This window comes from Balaenoptera ricei, chromosome 11, assembly GCF_028023285.1.
Source record: "Balaenoptera ricei isolate mBalRic1 chromosome 11, mBalRic1.hap2, whole genome shotgun sequence".
NCBI lineage: Eukaryota > Metazoa > Chordata > Mammalia > Artiodactyla > Balaenopteridae > Balaenoptera > Balaenoptera ricei.
In genome coordinates, this window is record NC_082649.1 from 70,667,562 (window position 1) to 70,686,885 (window position 19,324).

At 37.5% G+C, this 19,324-nt stretch overlaps 1 protein-coding gene across 21 annotated transcripts in view; it reads right to left on the reverse strand.

The window, feature by feature from the left end:
* The window catches only part of PBRM1 (polybromo 1), a 114,467-nt gene that overhangs the window by 22,097 nt on the left and 73,046 nt on the right, over positions 1 to 19,324 (reverse strand). For all 21 annotated transcript variants that reach the window (XM_059939873.1, XM_059939872.1, XM_059939884.1 and 18 more), the window contains 5 exons: positions 18,557 to 18,742; positions 17,497 to 17,654; positions 16,611 to 16,874; positions 7,473 to 7,618; positions 4,982 to 5,139 (listed from right to left, as the gene is read on the reverse strand). In XM_059939873.1, coding sequence (XP_059795856.1) covers positions 4,982 to 5,139; positions 7,473 to 7,618; positions 16,611 to 16,874; positions 17,497 to 17,654; positions 18,557 to 18,742 — 912 coding nt within the window. The remainder of the gene's footprint in view (positions 1 to 4,981; positions 5,140 to 7,472; positions 7,619 to 16,610; positions 16,875 to 17,496; positions 17,655 to 18,556; positions 18,743 to 19,324) is intronic.

The following is a 19,324-nucleotide window of genomic DNA, read 5'->3' on the forward strand; positions in this document are numbered from 1 at the left end:
AAAATAGAACTTGCAATAAATTAGGAACTGGCATGTTTGAGGAGCTGAGGTTCCTGGAAATTTTATCACTCAAGTGGCCTAAGTTACCCTTAGGTACTCTCTGCCAGGTAAGGCCATGTTCATTCCCAAAAGCAACTTCTTGGTGGCCATTTGATTACCATTCAAGTTAGTGAGGACAACTCTTAACAGAAACTGAACAAAGAACATATATATAATAGTTAGGAAAACAGGACTATTTCCTAAGTGAAATAGGCCTACTAGGTCTATATTGTAGAAGATGAAAAAATTACACCTAATTATCCTTAAAACTTTTGTTTCAGAGAGACAAAAATGAGATTTACATTCAACAGTGTGTATATTTAACACAATGAAATTATAAATCCTCTAAAGCTTAAGTTTAAACACTTTAAATTACTACTGTCTACAAAAACAAATTAATTTAAAAAAAGATCTGCCTCCTTGCATTTAAGTCAATATAAAATTTAACAAAGAAACACTTTTCTCCCATGGGGAGGGTGGATATTGAAATCCACAAGCTGGGCTGAAAACCCATTTTGTGACCACTAGATGCATTTTCTTTAGGGGTTTATCTCAAGATGAACATCTCACTGTATGCCTGTTGTCCTGCCTAATATTACTGGCACCCCCTTTCACCCTCAACAGTGTCCCAGTTGGCTGTAAACCAACCAACAATCCAAACACCAGTACAGAAGTATAAACGAGAAGACCTAAGTTTCAGTTCTGGTCCATTTCTTGGACAGTAACATGACCTTTCTGAGAATATCAGCATCTTTTACACAGGGTTATGGTTTGAAATAAATGAAATCCTAGATTAAAAAAAAAACTAGTTTATAAACTACAGAATGCAACACATTCTAACAGGCAACTGTAAAAAGGAATTACTTCAAGTGATGTCAGTGAAAATGGCAGTTGGGGAATCCAAGTGTTCCTTCACAGAAACACTAAGAAAAGCTAGCAAAAACTGTGAGAATCAACATTATTGGAATCCTGGAAAACAGCTAAAAGTTTACAGCAACCAAATGAATGCTTACTTAAGGAAAAAAGTGACTGAGGGCTTCCCTGGTGGCACAGTGGTTGAGAGTCTGCCTGCCAGTGCAGGGGACATGGGTTCGAGCCCTGGTCTGGGAAGATCCCACATGCTGCGGAGCGGGTAGGCCCGTGAGCCACGACTACTGAGCCTGCACGTCTGGAGCCTGTGCTCCGCAACAAGAGAGGCCGCGATAGTGAGAGGCCCGCGCACCGCGATGAAGAGTGGCCCCCGCTTGCCGCAACTGGAGAAGGCCCTCGCACAGAAACGAAGACCCAACACAGCCATAAATAAATTAATTAATTAATTAAAAAAAAAAAAAAAAAAAAGTGACTGAAAGCCAGCAGGAGAGCGTTGTGGCATTTTAATCTACCTCATCCATTCCCCCCACCCCCCTAACTCTTATTCTTTGGGGAATAAGAGTTTTGAAAAGCTTCCACATAGTCCTGAAAATCTAGAAAGCCATGCACATGCCACGGGCAGGGTGCATGCTCAGCAAAGACCTGAGAAGGCCCTAAGCTCTCACCTTTAGCTGACTATCAAGCCCTGCACAAGCAGGTAGTAAAGGCAAAGGCAGAGTTGTAAACTTCTGCGTTGAGTGTTAAAGGTGTGCTCCAACAAAGATGCAGTATGCAATTGCAAAGACTGGGAATTTTTTGGGTTTTTTGGATCCAAGCATTTAAGAAAATCCTGTTAAATCACTAGCTGACCACAAAGCTAGCAGAACAGAGACTTCAGTGACAGCACAAAGAACACAGTCTTTAAATTAGCTTAGAAAAGTCACTAAAAAACAAGCAACGACAACCCACAGTAAGCAATAACAACAAAACTTGAGGAGGGGGGAGAATCTGATTTCTAGAGTTATCACATCATAATATTCAAAATATAGTTTCAACATCCAGTTTTCAACAAAAAAATTATGAGGCATGCATGAGACATGTAAGTGTGGCTTACCTGGGATTAGAAAAAAATGAACAGAAACTGTCCCTGAGGAAGCTCAGACACTGAACTTACTAGACAAAGAATTTAAATCAACTGTCTTCAATACACCCAAAGAGCTAAAGGAAACCATGGACAAAGAACTAAAAGAAACCAGAATGATGTCTCACCAAATAGAGAATATCAATAGACAGAAAATGTAAACACTAAATAGATATTCTTAAGCTGAAAAGTACAATAACTGAATTGAAAAATTCATTAGAGGAACTTCCCCAGTGGTCCAGTGGCTACGACTCTGCGCTCCCAATGCAGGGGGCCTGGGCTCGATCTCTAGTCAGGAAACTGGATCCCACCTGCTGCAACTAGGAGTTCACATGCCACAACTAAGAGTTTGCATGCCACAACTAAAGATCCTGCATACTGCAACTAAGGATCCCGCAGGCCTCAACTGAAGATCCCGCATGCTGCAACTAAGACCCATCACAGACAAATAAATAAATAAATATGGAAAAAAAAGAAAAATTCATTAGAAGGGTTCAACAGATGATCTGAACACACAGAAGAATCAACGAACTTGAAGACAGGTCGATTAAAATGAAAAGTCTGAGGAAAAGAAAGAAAAAAGAATACAGAAAAATGAACAATATCTTAGAGACCCGTGGCACACCATTAAGCGTAACCAACATAGGCATAATAGGAGTCCTGGAAGGAGAAGAGAAAGAGAAAGGGGCAGAAAAAATATGTGAAGAAACAGTGGCCAAAAACTTCCCAAATTTGATGAAAGACATGAAAGAAAAAACTGCCAATGGAGAATTCTATATCCAGCAAAAGTAGCCTTCAAAAATGGAGGAATCAAGACATTTCCAGATAAACAAAAGATGAGGGGGATTGTTGCTAGCAGACCTGTCCTACAAGAAATGCTAAAGGGAGTTCTTTAGGCTGAAATGAAAGGACATTAGACAATAACTTGAAGTCATACAAAGAAATAAAAACCACTAGTAAAGGTAACTACATAGGTAAATATAAAAGGCAATATTATATTTTTGGTTTGTAAATCCTCTTCTTTTTCACCTATATGATTTTAAAGACAAATACACAAAGCAATAATTAAAAATCTATGATAATGGGCACACAAAGTATAAAGAGGTAATTTCTTACAATAATACAAAGGGGGAGGGATGGAGCTATAGAGGAACAGAGTTTTGTTTTTGTTTTTTTTTTAATTTTTACACTTTATTTATTTATTTATTTATTATTTTTGGCTGTGTTGGGTCTCCGTTTCTGTGTGTGGGCCCTCTCCAGTTGCGGCGAGCGGGGGCCACTCTTCATCGCGGTGCGCGGGCCTCTCACTGCCGTGGCCCCCCCCTGCTGCGGAGCACAGGCTCCAAAGGCGCAGGCTCAGTACCTGTAGCTCACGGGCCCAGCTGCTCTGCGGCATGTGGGATCCTCCCAGACCAGGGCTCGAACCCGTGTCCCCTGCACTGGCAGGCAGACTCTCAACCACTGCGCCACCAGGGAAGCCCAAACAGAGTTTTTTTGTATAGCATATGAAACCAGATTGTCATAAATTTAAGATGTAATCCCCAGGGTAACCACGAAGAAAATAACTAAAAAAGAATCAATGATACAGTTGTCCTAACCAAAGAAGACTTCAGTCTCACCTTTGTTATGTTCTCTTTGAGTCTCCCGACTAGGTTTACACTAGGGAGTAAAGCTCTAGGGCACAAGTTAAAAGGAAAACTTTCTCTGCTGCAGAAACTCAAGAAGGATTTAATAACTTCACTAGATTTTGTTGCCTCTCCCCAGAGGGGAAGAGGAAAATGTACTGAATTATTGGCCATTCAGACATTTTTACCATATCCAATTCTGAAAAAATTCAAAGTACCAAAAACAATGTAGGTAAACAGTAAAGTGACCAAAGTCTAAGTGTAAAATACTTTTTAATCTGCAAATTTCCTTTTGGTCGTAAGCATGGTGGCTCCTTCAACTTTATAACCATATGTAATCAATATAAAGCTGTGACTAGTAACCTTTTGGAAAACCACTCCAAAAGATGTAAACAGTAGTTGGTGTAAGTAAGCTAAGGAGTTAATTCAGGGCCAGAATAAATACAACAGCTGAAAACAATAACAGTACATGGTGCATATAACTAGATCTGAGAAGCAGAATGCCACTGTGAACACTCAGTAGGATGACACAACAGAAACCAAAACAAGAGTCCTTCACATTTTTGGAATGGGAACAATAACACTACTAGGGTTAATCCAACAGAGACTGTAAAAGTTTTTTAATTGCTCTCCCTGCTTCCTACCTTATTCTTACAACACATCCTCCAAACTGCAGCCACAGTGATTCCTCTAATGCATATACGTCGGCTCACATGGTCTCTCTGCTCAGACTCCTCACAGGACCTCTCATCTGTTCTAGATCAATCCCTGCACTGCCTGTAAGACCTACCATGACTGAGTGCCCAGCCACCTAGAGGGCTCATTCCCTACCACACCCCCTGGCTGCTCCAGCCACCCGGCTTTCTTATTGTGACTCAAACATGCCCAGATACTCTGCCTCAAGGTCTTTGCATTTGGTGTCTGCTGTGCCTAAAAGGAGTAAAATCTCAGCGTTGAATGGTTTTCTTCCTCACTTCCTTCAGGGCTCTACTCTCATGTCACCTATTAGAGGGGCTTTTGCTGACCACATTACCTGAAATAGGACCTCCCCTCAACATTACTCTCTATCCTCTTCCTCTGCTTTATTCTCATTCATAGCCCTAATTACTACCTGATGTTCTATATATTTAATTTTAATTTATTTACTGACTCCCCAGCCTCTGCCCCACTGTAAGTCTCTGAGACAGCTGAGATTTTGGTTTTTTTATTGCTGTATACCTAGCACCTAGAAGAGTACCCAGGACAGAAGAACTATTCAACCAACTGTGGAATGAATAAGATTAAATTAAAAGCATGAATACCTACAATTAAAAGCATGAATACCTACCTAGAATACATGTCATGGGGCAGGTTTCTTCCAGATTACTCAGAAACACTTCTTTCTTGTAGAACATTTTTGTGGGCTCGTGTTCCGTCTCTTCTGGGTGAATGAAGATGGGGCCGTAAAAATATGCAGCTCCATCTCGGACCCATACCTTTTCAATTCTTGGGAGAAAAAAATGGAGAAATTCCATTAAAATAGAGTTCTTACAGGTTTCATTCCTAAAGGCTTAGTCTAACAAAAATTCTGTTAACCAAAAACTTAATGATATGCACTATTTAGAGAAGTTTCATTGGCTGTTCTGATAATAAGACAATTTCCTTGATTTTTTTCCCCTTTAAGCATGTGAAAAGATACTTGGAAAAAAGAGAAGTGAACATTTGGCTACTCATCTCAGGGGGAAAATTTTTTTTTAACATAATACTAAGGCATACAACTTAATAGTTTAAGCTGACTCTCAGGTTTTCTTCCTGAGATGCTAAGCATCTATCATTGGATTTGTGAGCTGAATAAACACACAGATCATCAATATTTGGGGTCAGATCACATCAGTGGCACATATTCCTTTAAGGCCATGGTTCATGACCTTTCTGAAGGTCAAGATCTAATACACCTTTACCCCATGAGAATCTGATGAAAGTCACAGACCAGTTCCCTAGAAAAAAATAAAAATTAACATCTGACTGTTCAGTGCAGATACTGTACCATTCCTCACAACCACACCATAAAGTTGCTATTATTATTGTCCCAATAGCCTCATGGTTCCAGACATGAAGCAGCATCCTCATTGCAGTTAATGGTAACTCCACCCTTCCAGTTCCTCAGGCCAAAATGCAGGGGTCACCCTTGACTCCTCTCTCTTGGACACTACATTCTCTTAACTCAATCTTTCAAAACAGGATCTGACTAATTTACAGAATTGGATCTGACTACTGGCCTGAACCACCATCATTCTTGCCTGGATTATTGCAAGAGCCTCCTAGCAGATCTCGCTGTTCTACCTTTGACTCTTTATAATCAGTAGACAGAGCAATCCTGCTAAGCCCTAAGTCAGATGTCACTTCTGGGGACTTCCCTGGTGGTCCAGTGGTTAAGACTCTGTGCTTCCACTGCAGGGGGCGCAGGTTCGATCCCTGGTCGGGGAACTAAGATCCCGCATGCCTCGCAGTGTCGCCCCCCAAAAAAGTCACTTTTGTGCTGAAAATAATCCATGATATTTCATTTAATTCAGTAAAGGCCCAAGTCCCTACAATGGTTTCTGAGTCCCACAAGATTTGCACTATATCCCTTGGCTCTCATATCTCCTATCTAACTCATGTACAGCTCACTCCGCCTGTAACAGACTCTGATGATTTGAACAGGCCAGGAATGCCTCTCTTCCGGTCTTTACACAGGCTGTTCTCTGTCCCTGGAAAACTTTCTCCCTGGATATTACATTACTCACTTCCTTGGTTTCTTCAAGTGTTGGCTCAACTGTCAGCTCTCAGTGAGGCTTTACATACCATCCTATTTAAAGTTTTGAACACCCTAACTTTGACCATGGCACTCCTGATTCCCCATACCCAGCTCTGTTTTTTTCCACAGCACATATCATAATGTAATGCACTATACATTTTACTTATTCATGATGTTTATAGTTTGTCTTCCCACTAGAAAAAAGATCCGCAGGACTAATGATACTTGTTTGTTTTATTCACTAATATATCTACAGAGCCTGGCAAATAGTAGGTGTGTAATAAACAATTACTGAATGATGAACAAATACAATGAGAAAACAAGCTCAGAGAGTTAAGTCATTTGCCTATGGACATTAAACTAGCAGGGCTGGGACTTAAACCAAGATCTCTTGGAACCAACTACTTTCCTTAACTACTATCCTCTACTGCCCAGCCCTGCGCCCTGACTCCTTTAAAGCTATTCTATGTCATCCAACCATACTTCCACCCATTTACTTGTTCATCAAATATCTGAGCCTCACTCACTATACTTGGAGCAGGGGATATAAAGGTATATATACCGCTTTTTTCCTCAAAAAGAGAGGGTCTCTAACTCTCAGGGCATTTGCAGTCTGATATGGAAGCCTGATAATATAAATGATATGTGCTCTGAGAAGAAGGAAATACACGGTGCTCTGAAAATGTGTAATAGGGAGACCTAACCTAGTCTGGAGGAGACAGGAAAGGCTTCCTTAAGGAAAAGCCATTTCAAATTTAAGCTAAAGGAGTTCACCATATGAAGCTGGCAGGGAGATTTCTGGGTTGAGAGTTCAGTAAACGGCAGGAGAAGAAAAAGCAAAAAAAAAAAAAAAAGGATTCATGGAAGCAATTTAAAGAAGGAAGTGTGGCTAGAGGCGTAAGCAGGGAGACTGTGGTGTGAGAGGAAGTTGGAAAAGCTGCCAAGGGAGGGACTTTAGCCTTCATCCTAAACAGTGATGAATTTCTACTGGCTCCGAATCTCTCAAACCAAACCTTGTCCTCTCTACCTCAAAAACGCTCACCTGCCCACACGAGGGCGCACCAGGCCATGGGACTTGATGAAGACACAGTCGCCAACCTTCAGCCACATGTCATTATACCGGAGCTGCTCAAAGTAGTGGCAACCTGGTTCACCGTTAGACATTTCCACAGGGACGTCTTCTTTCTCCTGTGGTAAAGGAAACTGGTTGAAGACAGGCCGCTGACAATAAAGGAGTTGGCAGAGAAGGTAAGAAGGGAAGGCAGATTTCCTTCATTTTAACTTAAAAGAAAAAATAACCATAAACAGAAGCTCTGATAAAGATAGGAAACCAAAGGAATAGGTTACTGAAATCAAACTGAGTCTTATCAAATATTGTATCTATTTTAAATTTCTAGTTAATTTTCATAAAATAATGTTACTCCAAGACTGTTTTATTCCCCTCTCCTTTCTTCCCCCATTCTCATAGACTTTAACAAAAAACAGCAATGGAGAAGACTTATCAGCATACAGAAAACAGCCTCATGCAACTGTTAAAAAGATAAGGAGCAAATTCTACACAAGCTTCCTCTTCACCACATTTCTTCATATTAACAACTGACTGATTTAAAAATTTTATCATTTGGATTTATTCCAACATGGAAGGGAACAGCATAGCCTCTGTGACATAAACACACATACTCTGTTTTTGAATAAATTACAGGGTCTGTCACCTACTGGCTGCTGTGACATGGGTAAATTACTTGACCTCTTATGCCTTAGGTTCATCATCTGTAAAATGAAGATATTGTGCCCATCAGATGGGGCTGTTAGGAAGCTTAAATGACACAATTCATGCTACATACACAGAATAATGCCTGACTCAGAAGAAAAATAAAAGATAATTCTGACTAATGAAAATAAGAAACATAATTTACGGAGAACCTAGCAGATACTGAGCACAGCACTGGTGTTTTAAATACAAAAGCTCTAAAACACATAAAAGCTGAGGAAACTGCAGAACACCCCCCAAATTTTCTACTGCATCTCCCTGAGAATATCTGAAACTTCAACCTTAAGGAAAAAAAAATCTCCTTTAGACTGTCCAAAATAATTTAATGTTTTGATCTTTATGATTTCTAATGTGGTACTGAAATGGACTTCCTGGAAAATCCTTAAGAATGAGAGAGGTCCCACATATATGTTGGGTGGGGGGCACCTGAAGGAATGGAAGCTATGAAAAAGAAAGCCCTGAGATTAAGAATACATTTTATTTCAGGAATGGGTTCTGTTCTAGTTATTCATCTAAAAAGTTCTTAGCATGACATGATTTGGCCATGCAATATTAAAATAAATATATGAGACTAAAAAAGTAACTCATACATAGAGAGAACACTGGGGACTTACGAATTCTAATGACAATAATAATAACAAATTTAAGTTAATTCCCACATTGACTTCCACTGACATTTCTTCTTTTAAAATTAATGTCTCTATGATTCCCAGACATACTGGTAAAATGTAAAAAATATCATGTTTTTTCCCAAGCTCCTTTTCTCTTACAAACACTGTAAGGACACTAAAATGGATATTTTTTCTAGGACACTAAAAATTCATTTTTTCCAGTTTTTACATTAACAATTTAAAAACTTTATTTTTCTTCTTTATATAAAAAGTGCATTTGTTGGAAATAATTCAAACATTAGAGTATGTAAAATTTAAAATTGATTGTCAGCAATTAGAGAAGAAAAAGAAATAAAAGGAATACAAATTGGAAAAGAAGAAGTAAAACTGTCACTGTTTGCGGATGACATGATATTATACATAGAGAATCCTAAAACTGCCACCAGAAAACTGCTAGAGCTAATTAATGAATATGGTAAAGTTGCAGGATACAAAATTAATGCACAGAAATCTCTTGCATTCCTATACACTAATGATGAAAAATCTGAAAGAGAAATTATGGAAACACTCCCATTTACCATTGCAACAAAAAGAATAAAATACCTAGGAATAAACCTACCTAGGGAGACAAAAGACCTGTATGCAGAAAACTATAAGACACTGATGAAAGAAATTAAAGATGATACCAACAGATGGAGAGATATACCATGTTCTTGGATTGGAAGAATCAACATTGTGAAAATGAGTATACTACCCAAAGCAATCTACAGATTCAATGCAATCCCTATCAAATTACCAATGGCATTTTTTACGGAACTAGAACAAATCATCTTAAAATTTGTATGGAGACACAAAAGACCCCGAATAGCCAAAGCAGTCTTGAGGGAAAAAAACGGAGCTGGAGGAATCAGACTCCCTGACTTCAGACTATACTACAAAGCTACAGTCATCAAGACAATATGGTACTGGCACAAAAACAGAAACATAGATCAATGGAACAAGATAGAAAGCCCAGAGATTAACCCACGCACCTATGGTCAACTAATCTATGACAAAGGAGGCAAAGATATACAATGGAGAAAAGACAGTCTCTTCAATAAGTGGTGCTGGGAAAACTGGACAGCTACATGTAAAAGAATGAAATTAGAATACTCCCTAACACCATACACAAAAATAAACTCAAAATGGATTCGAGACCTAAATGTAAGACTGGACACTATAAAACTCTTAGAGGAAAACATAGGAAGAACACTCTTTGACATAAATCACAGCAAGATCTTTTTTGATCCACCTCCTAGAGTAATGGAAATAAAAACAAAAATAAACAAATGGGACCTAATGAAACTTCAAAGCTTTTGCACAGCAAAGGAAACCATAAACAAGACGAAAAGACAACCCTCAGAATGGGAGAAAATATTTGCAAACGAATCAACGGACAAAGGATTAATCTCCAAAATATATAAACAGCTCATTCAGCTCAATATTAAAGAAACAAACACCCCAATCCAAAAATGGGCAGAAGACCTAAACAGACATTTCTCCAAAGAAGACATACAGACGGCCACGAAGCACATGAAAAGATGCTCAACATCACTAATTATTAGAGAAATGCAAATCAAAACTACAATGAGGTATCACCTCACTCCTGTTAGAATGGGCATCATCAGAAAATCTACAAACAACAAATGCTGGAGAGGGTGTGGAGAAAAGGGAACCCTCTTGCACTGTTGGTGGGAATGTAAATTGATACAGCCACTATGGAGAACAATATGGAGGTTCCTTAAAAAACTGAAAATAGAATTACCATATGACCCAGCAATCCCACTACTGGGCATATACCCAGAGAAAACAGTAATTCAAAAAGACACATGCACCCGAATGTTCATTGCAGCACTATTTACAATAGCCAGGTCATGGAAGCAACCTAAATGCCCATCAACAGACGAATGGATAAAGAAGTTGTGGTACATATATACAATGGAATATTACTCAGCCATAAAAAGGAACGAAATTGAGTCATTTGTTGAGACGTGGATGGATCTAGAGACTGTCATACAGAGTGAAGTAAGTCAGAAAGAGAAAAACAAATATCGTATATTAACACATGTATGTGGAACCTAGAAAAATGGTACAGATGAGCCAGTTTGCAGGGCAGAGGTTGAGACACAGATGTAGAGAACGGACATACGGACACCAAGGGGGGAAAACTGCGATGGGGTGGGTATGGTGTTGTGCTGAATTGGGCGATTGGGATTGACATGTATACACTGATGTGTATAAAATTGATGCCTAATAAGAACCTGCAGTATAAAAAAACAAACAAACAAAACAACTAATACTAAACTTTCATTGGGTTATTTGTATGGAAATATGTTAATATAAATGTTTCAGACATTACATGAAATTTCTAAAAATCTTATATGTTCTGGTATAATGTTATAAGTCATAATCCTAGTTATTCCCTTAAAATGTATATCTCAGAAATAACTAATTTTCTTGTCAACTGCATTATTATGAACTTTCATCAAATTTTTAACTGTGGTCATTTTTAAGTCTTTTGTCATTTACAGACAGTTCTGTGTGTACTCTGATGCTTTTGCAAATATGTTCCTATAAAAGGGTTTCATCTTTAAGAAATTCATGGAAAAGACTCTGACAAGTACAGGTTTCTGGTAACTGACTGTACTGCTGAACTGAATGAATAAGCATTTTCAGAACTCTAATGAAAAACTGATGAACTCATAAAAGTGCTAACAAAAGATCAAGAGGAAAAAAAAAAAATTTAATTACATGGGACTGAGTGAACTGATGTGGATGAGTATAATTTTTGTGACTTTCTGTCTGAATTAAAAAAAAAAAAATCCAACAAGGACTCAGAGGCAAAGAATATACAAATCAATTTTCACTGCAAAGTAAAGGAGCTGTTACAGTGGAGGATTACTGGACTGAATGTCAATATTATGACATAGCATGAGTGTGTTTCATGTTTGGTAATTGCAATCATTGTTGCTTTTGTTGTGGTCATCCATGTACAATGCTTGGTGTCAGTCTATTTATCTCTTGTAAAAATAAAATACAGTGTGTGTGTGTGAAAAAAAAAACAAAAAACAAGTCTTCTGTGATCTAACCCTAGAGATAATCATCCAGTTTAGTTTATAGTTTTCCATGTTTTTTACACATACATATATGTAAACATACATTTTGATTTTTCTGAGTAATGATGGAACCACATCCCATTCTGCAACCTGTTAATTCCTTTTGCTGGCTGCAGTTTGCATTATATGAATGGATGTATAACAATTTAATTCCCATTCACAGGCATTTGGGTTTGGCCTAGGGTTTTGCTTTTACAAACAACACTGATGTCACCCTTTGGTGTACCTAGTTGAGTACTATGTTGGAACACATTCCCTGCCATCAAACAGCAGGGTCAAAGGGAATGCCACTGATGGGAGATGAGAGTGTGTTACCCCACACTGACGCCAGGCTGCATGTATTATCAGGCTTCAGACTTCTTGCCAATTTGCTGGGCATTTTAAAAGCTATTAGATTAATACATTTTCTTACATTTTTGAATGACCTTCTATAAATGATCTACTTGGTCCTTTGCCCATTTTTCCAGTATTATTTTTTCCCTAGACTTCAAACAGCTTTGTACATTAGAAACAGCAGTCCTTAGACTGTTTCATTAAACTAATTGATATTGTCAATTGTATCAAGAAAATGATCTATTTTTTTTCTTTTATGGCTACTGGGTTTTATATCATGTATATAAAAGGATCCATTCCAAGCTTATAAATGAATAAAAGATTACAGGTAAATAGTAGTAAATGTACTTACGTTAGCAACTTATGTTTCTTTTTTAATGTTTATATCTTACTTATTTTGGAATATGAAATGAGGTAGAGTTCAGGTGGTTTTTTTTTCTTCTTTTTTCAAATGGCTACCAGTTTTTCCAATATCATTTGATTCCATCCTCTCTTGCTGATTTGAAATACTACCTTTATACAAACTCTCAGTTATAAAATAAAAGAATCACAGGTATGAAATGTACAGTGTGGGGAATAATTACATAGTATCTCTGTATGGTGACAAATGATGACTAGACTCACCATGGTGATCATTTTGAAATGTATAGAAATATTGAACCAGTATGTTGTATACCAGGAACTAACAGTATTGTAGGTCAATTATACTTCAAAAACACAAACTCAGAAAAAGAGATCAGATTTGTGGTTACCAGAGGCAGGGGATAGGGGGAAAGGGGGATTGGATGAAGGTGGTCAAAAAGTACAAACTTCTAGTTATAAGATAAATATGTATTAAGTATGTAATGTACAACATGATAAATATAATTAACACTGCTGTACGCTATATAGGAAAGATGTTAAGAGAGAGAGTAAATTCTAACAGTACTCATCACAAGGAAAAAAAATTTTTTTTTCTATTTCTTTAATGTTGTATCTATATTGAGATGGTGGATGTTCACCAAACTTACTGTGGTCATCATTTCATGATGCAGGTAAGTCAAATCATTATGCTGTACACCTTAAACTTATACAGTGCTATATGTCAATTATATCTCAATAAAACTAGAAGAAAAAAAAGGCGATTGTGGGACAAAAGGGAAAGTATGAATCAAGTCTCTAGATTAGTAAATAGTATTAACGTTAATTTTCTGGTTTAGATCCTTGTACCATGCTTTACAAGGTGTTAACATTAGCAGAAGCTGAATGAAGAATATAAGGAATGTCTTTGTACTATCTTTGTTAAGCACCTGGCACATTTGTTAAGTCTAAAATCATTTCAAAATTAAAGTTAAAATATATAAAACTAGGGACTTCCCTGGTGGCACAGTGGTTAAGAACCTGCCTGCCAATGCAGGGGACACGGGTTCAATCCCTGGTCCAGGAAGATCCCACATGCCAGAGAGCAACTAAACCCGTGCACCACAACTACTGAGCCTGCTCTAGAGCCTGCAAGCCACAACTACTGAGCCCGTGTGCCAACTACTGGAGCCCACATGCCTAGAGCCTGTGCTCTTTAACAAGAGAAGCCACTGCAACGAGAAGCCTGCACACCACAACGAAGGGTAGCCCCCGCTTGCCGCAACTAGAGAGAAAGCCTGCGTGCAGCAACAAAGACCCGACACAGCCAAAAAATAAATTACTTAAAAAAAAAAAAAAAAAAAATATATATATATATATATATATATATATACACACATATATATATAAAAACTAAAATGAATGAATGAGTATCTTTATATTCTGGATTTAGTTGTGAAGAGCCTATTCCCTCCACTGACCAACCCTGAGCTAATATCTTAATATTTTTTTAATGTATTTTTGTAAAATGTAATACTATTTGGCAGGGTAAAGCACTCTTGACTACTCTTTCAGTTTTTCTTTTTCTGGTGCCTGTCATGTATTTATTCTTTCCTAAGAATGCTAGAATTAAAAAAAAAAAAAAAAAAAAGAATGCTAGAATAATTTTGTCAAGTTCCAAAACAACTTATTCAAGTCTTTAATGTCCTGCAGTAGACTATTTTTCTTCCCCTAGGTTCCATATATTCCTTTTAAGATAATTTCTTAATGTATGTTTTTTGTTCATATGAATTGGATATTTTCTTCCATATGATTTTTCTAACAGTTGTTAAAGTGTGTTCAACATTTTCATTTTACTTTCAAAAGTCTTATGAATTATTGTTCTGTTTATATAAGAAAGCTAATGACATGTATATAGATTTTGAAATTTATACTTGTTGAACTGTTTTCAAAAACTTTTCAGTTAATTTCTCCCCATTATCCACAAAAAAATAATTTTGCCTCTTACTGTCAATATTTTTACGACTTTTGTTTGTCTAACTACATTGGCTACTCTCAGAAAAATATAGATAATGGTACAGAAAGCACCTCTGTCACGTGTATAACATTAAAAGGAATTTTACTCTAGGCTTGAGATACGAAGACAATTTTTAAAAATCACTTTGAGGAAATATGCATCTGAAGACTTCAATCAAGATGGGTACTATACCTTATCAGATAATTTCTCCTTTTATCTACTAATTATAATGACGTGTATTACTGAATTTTCCTAATTTTGAACAATCCTTGCATTCCTAGAATGAACTCCCCCCTACTTGGTCATGTTGTTCTCAAACAACTAACTTGATTTCACTTGTAACAATACATTTTTCCCAAGTATTTTTTGTATCAGTATTCATAAAGTGAGACTGAACTGCAGTTTTCTGTTTTTACTTTGTCAGACTTTGGAATCAAGATTATTCCGGCTTGGTAAAACAAACTGGGAAGTTTTCTTTGCTCTCCATGCTCTGCAATAATTTTTTTTTCTTTTGGCCACACCACACGGCATGCGGGATCTTAGTTCCCCAATCAGGGATCAAACCCATGCCCCCTGCAGTAGAAGCGCGGTGTCTTAACCACTGGACCGCCAGGGAAGTCCTTCAATAATTTAAAGGGTTAAAAGAATTTACCTATGGAATTATCTGACCTGAGTACTCTTTGAAGTGAGCTCTTTGACATTAAAAAAATTTCTTCACATTGTTGTCCACTTACATGTGTTATCCCTACTTGATTCCACTTTACTAATTTGTATTACCCTAGAAAATTATTCACTTCATTCAGGTTTTTTAAATTATTTTTTTTGGTTTTGTTTTATTTATTTATTTTTTGGCCACACCATGCAACTTGTGGGATCTGAGTTCCCTGACCAGGGATCTAACCCAGGCCCTTGGCAGTGAAAGTGTGGAGTCCTAACCACTGGACTGCCAGGGAATTCCCTCATTCAAGTTTTCAGATTTATTAACAGAAATGTACAAGTCTTTAAATTTCCTCTATATTTTGTATGTTGAGCTTAATTCCCTTCTTTTTCCTTTATTAGGATAGTTGGTAGTTTATCTCATTGAACTTGTCGAAGTCTCCTTTTTAATTCTGCTGCTCTGTTTATTTATTCATTTATTTATTTATTTATTTATTTATTTATTTATGGCTGTGTTGGGTCTTCGTTGCTGCACGTGGGCTTTCTCTAGTTGCAGCGAGTGGGGGCTACTCTTCATTGCCATGCACAGGCTCCTCATTACTGTTGCTTCTCTTGTTGCGGAGCACAGGCTCTAGGTGCGCGGGCCTCAGCAGTTGCAGCACACGGGCTCAGCAGTTGTGGCTCGCGGGATCTAGAGCACAGGCTCAGTAGTTGTGGTATACGGGCTTAGTTGCTCTGCAGCATATGAGATCTTCCCGGACCAGGGCTCAAACCCGTGACCCCTGCATTGGCAGGCAGATTCTTAACCACTGAGCCACCAGGGAAGCCCTGCTGCTCTGTTTTTTTTAATTATTAATTTCTTTCTTTCCTTTATAATTCCTTCTATTAGGCTGTTTTTTTTTTTAATTTAATTTTTTTTTTTTTTTTTTTGGCTGTATTGGGTCTTTGTTGCTGCATACGGGCTTTAGTTGCGGTGAGCAGGGGCTACTCTTCGTTGTGGAGCAGAGGCTCTAGGCACGCAGGCTTCAGTAGCTGTGGCACACGGGCTCAGTAGTTGTGGCGCACAGGCTTAGCTGCTCCGCGGCATGTGGGATCTTCCCGGACCAGGGATCGAACCCATGTCCCCGGCAATGGCAGGCGGACTCTTAACCATTGCGCCACCAGGGAAGTCCCTAGGCTAAGGTTTTATATTGTTGCTCTTTTTCTAATTCTGAATTTGAGTACTTTGTTCATTTATTTTTGAGACCAGGTATTCTGAAATGTAAAATTCTTTTCTATGTGGCTATTATCTACATACCTTTTCCAAGTTAAAACTGTCTTCAGTTCGACTGTCCTCTGAGTTGTCTGTGTTCTTCTCATCATCCCCTTTATCTGCATTTGCAAATACAGAGGCCACTCGGACCACAGGCAAGGGCACATCTCGAGGGACAAATCTAACTGAGCTGATAGGCATGGTCCATAGTTTAATTTTCTTAAAAGATTTGGTTTTGGCAGAATACCGTGATTCACAGACAAAAACATCCTCATCTCGAAAGTTTTCTGGGCATAATTTAAAGTATTCCTGGTGGATATAAGAATAAAATCAATTAGGTGAATTTTCTGAAAACCAATCAACCAAAAAACAAATAAAATCACCAAACAAGCAAAGAAATAAAAGCTAAAGTATTAAGACTTTTTGACAGTGAACAACAAATGGTAAATGGCTAGAGATCCAGGAGTATTTCCTTATACTGAATGGCCTTACCACATACTGTTTAGCTTATTTAGCTTACCAACTGCTCCTTTGACAGTATATTAGTATTTCATACAGCTATAATGTTCCTTAAAGCTGTGGGCATGTGCCTATACTACACAGACAAACAAAAAGTGCACCTTATTACCTAAAACCACACTAACAATTTATAATGATCCTTCAGAAAATGTCACCCTTAAAAATTTATCTGCCGGTATAAAAAAATTTAAGCTAACTGCATATAGCTATATAGTGTAGGCAGCAAATGGTCTTTCACCATCATGTTCAGGTTAATTTCTCCCCAAATCTTTACAGAAGCTAGAGACACAGCTTAAAAAAAAATTCAACAGTTTAAAACAGAGCTATCAGTTTTGTAAAGATCAATTTTTTGTGTTTGTAAATTTTATTCCCATGGAATAATTTATTGTTTTGGGACTAATGAGTTTCTTACCTTAACAAACATGACCACACATTTTCCTAGAATTTTACTAACAGGAACTTTATTGTAATAGTCACTCTTAAAAACTTCTTTTTCTAGAAATTTTCGTGTAGCCAAATGGAATGTTTCATTTGGCCGATAAAACCAACAGCCATACAACCATTTTTCACCTCAAAAACAAAGAGAGAGAGAGAGAGAATTACCATTAACAAAAATAACATATTCTTTGTAAAATGAGCAAATACTACATCCATTCTGCCATGGCCTAAACCTAGCAATGTGCTTTTAGGCCACGGTTCCTTAATACAATTATCTTAGAAGAAACAATACTTTAAAATAATGAAATGTAATGAGGCCTAAAAAATACTACTTTCCCCCTCCTATTAAAAGATGTATAATAAATAGAATAAGGAAGGTGATGAGACCTACTCTACTCTGCTGGGTCAGGACACACCTAAAGCTGTGTGCTTTTATAAGGATGTAAGATATACTAAAGGACATATTTAGCTCTTGGGTGAAGGAATACAAAGGTATTTTACATGATGAACAGCTGAAACAATTGGATTCCCTGGATCACACTTCTGCTTGCTTTTGGTTTCATTAACTCCTATTCATTCTCTATGTCTCAAGTTAAAGGCAATTGTTCTAGGAAGCCTTTTTGGCATCAAATTATAAGCTAAGGCACATGTCTGTCTATAACAATTTCTTCTTTATTTGTGATTTTTACCAGAGTGGTTTTGCCAGGGGCAAAACACAGGCCTTTTGTTCTTCTCAATCTCTGCCATCCTACAGAGTTTGGCTCACGGTATGTTTTTAAAAAATATCAGTTGAATGACTGAATCTCAACTAGACTTCAAAAAGTTGTATTTCTTTCGACTCAGCTGTGCCACTGCCCAACAGTGCTTGAGCCTATGTTTCTCATATAGTGGGTACTTAATTGCATTTACTGACAGTGTAGAACTATTGTTGGAAGACATAAAATGTCTGAGTTACAATTTCCTTCCCTGAGAACCAAGGAGGAGTACAATAGTCACATCTCACCAATCTGCCCTCCAATTTAAAACGAACTTACCAGCAGAATCTTCCCACAGTCTCTCAATACAGACTATATGTGGTTGTAGATTGGCCTCTGCAGGCTCCACATAGACGTAATCTCCAACATGGTACATACTGTTCTTAAAGCTGCAGTCCTGGCTGTATGTGCGATGTAAGCCTGAGAGGCCTGCAGCTCCAGAGGAATCTTCACTCTTTTCAGCTTCTTAGGTAAAAAAGAGAAAAATGTTCTCATGAAAGGGATGCTGGAACAGATGCAAGATTCAAACAACACATACTAATACATTTACTTCTTTTCTAGATACTCAAAGGCAGGATTCAGGACAAACAGTATGACATCCACATTCCCAATAGCCTCTACTCAAAATTGTCTTTTTGAATTACAACCAACTGCCATTAATTTAAATAAATACATAAATAAAGCATCTACAGAATAAAAATAATCACCTTAATAATATATGCTCACTAGAGTCATTCTGGATGATACAAACATATAAAGAAGAAAACAGGTCACTTGTAAATCATGTAATCCTAGAGATAATCTCATATGTACTTTCTCTCCATCCTAACACATCTGGAATTTTTTCCTCTGACAGTTATTACATGGTTATGTCACAATGAATGGAATCATAGAATTGAGGAGATATGGAATATGTATTTCATACAATATACTGTAAACTATATATGCATACACTTAATGTATCATGAACATTTCCCGAGATTAAATGCTTTTCAACAAGATTTCTATTTTTGTTAAACAAAACTTTAAAAAAAAATTTATTTATTT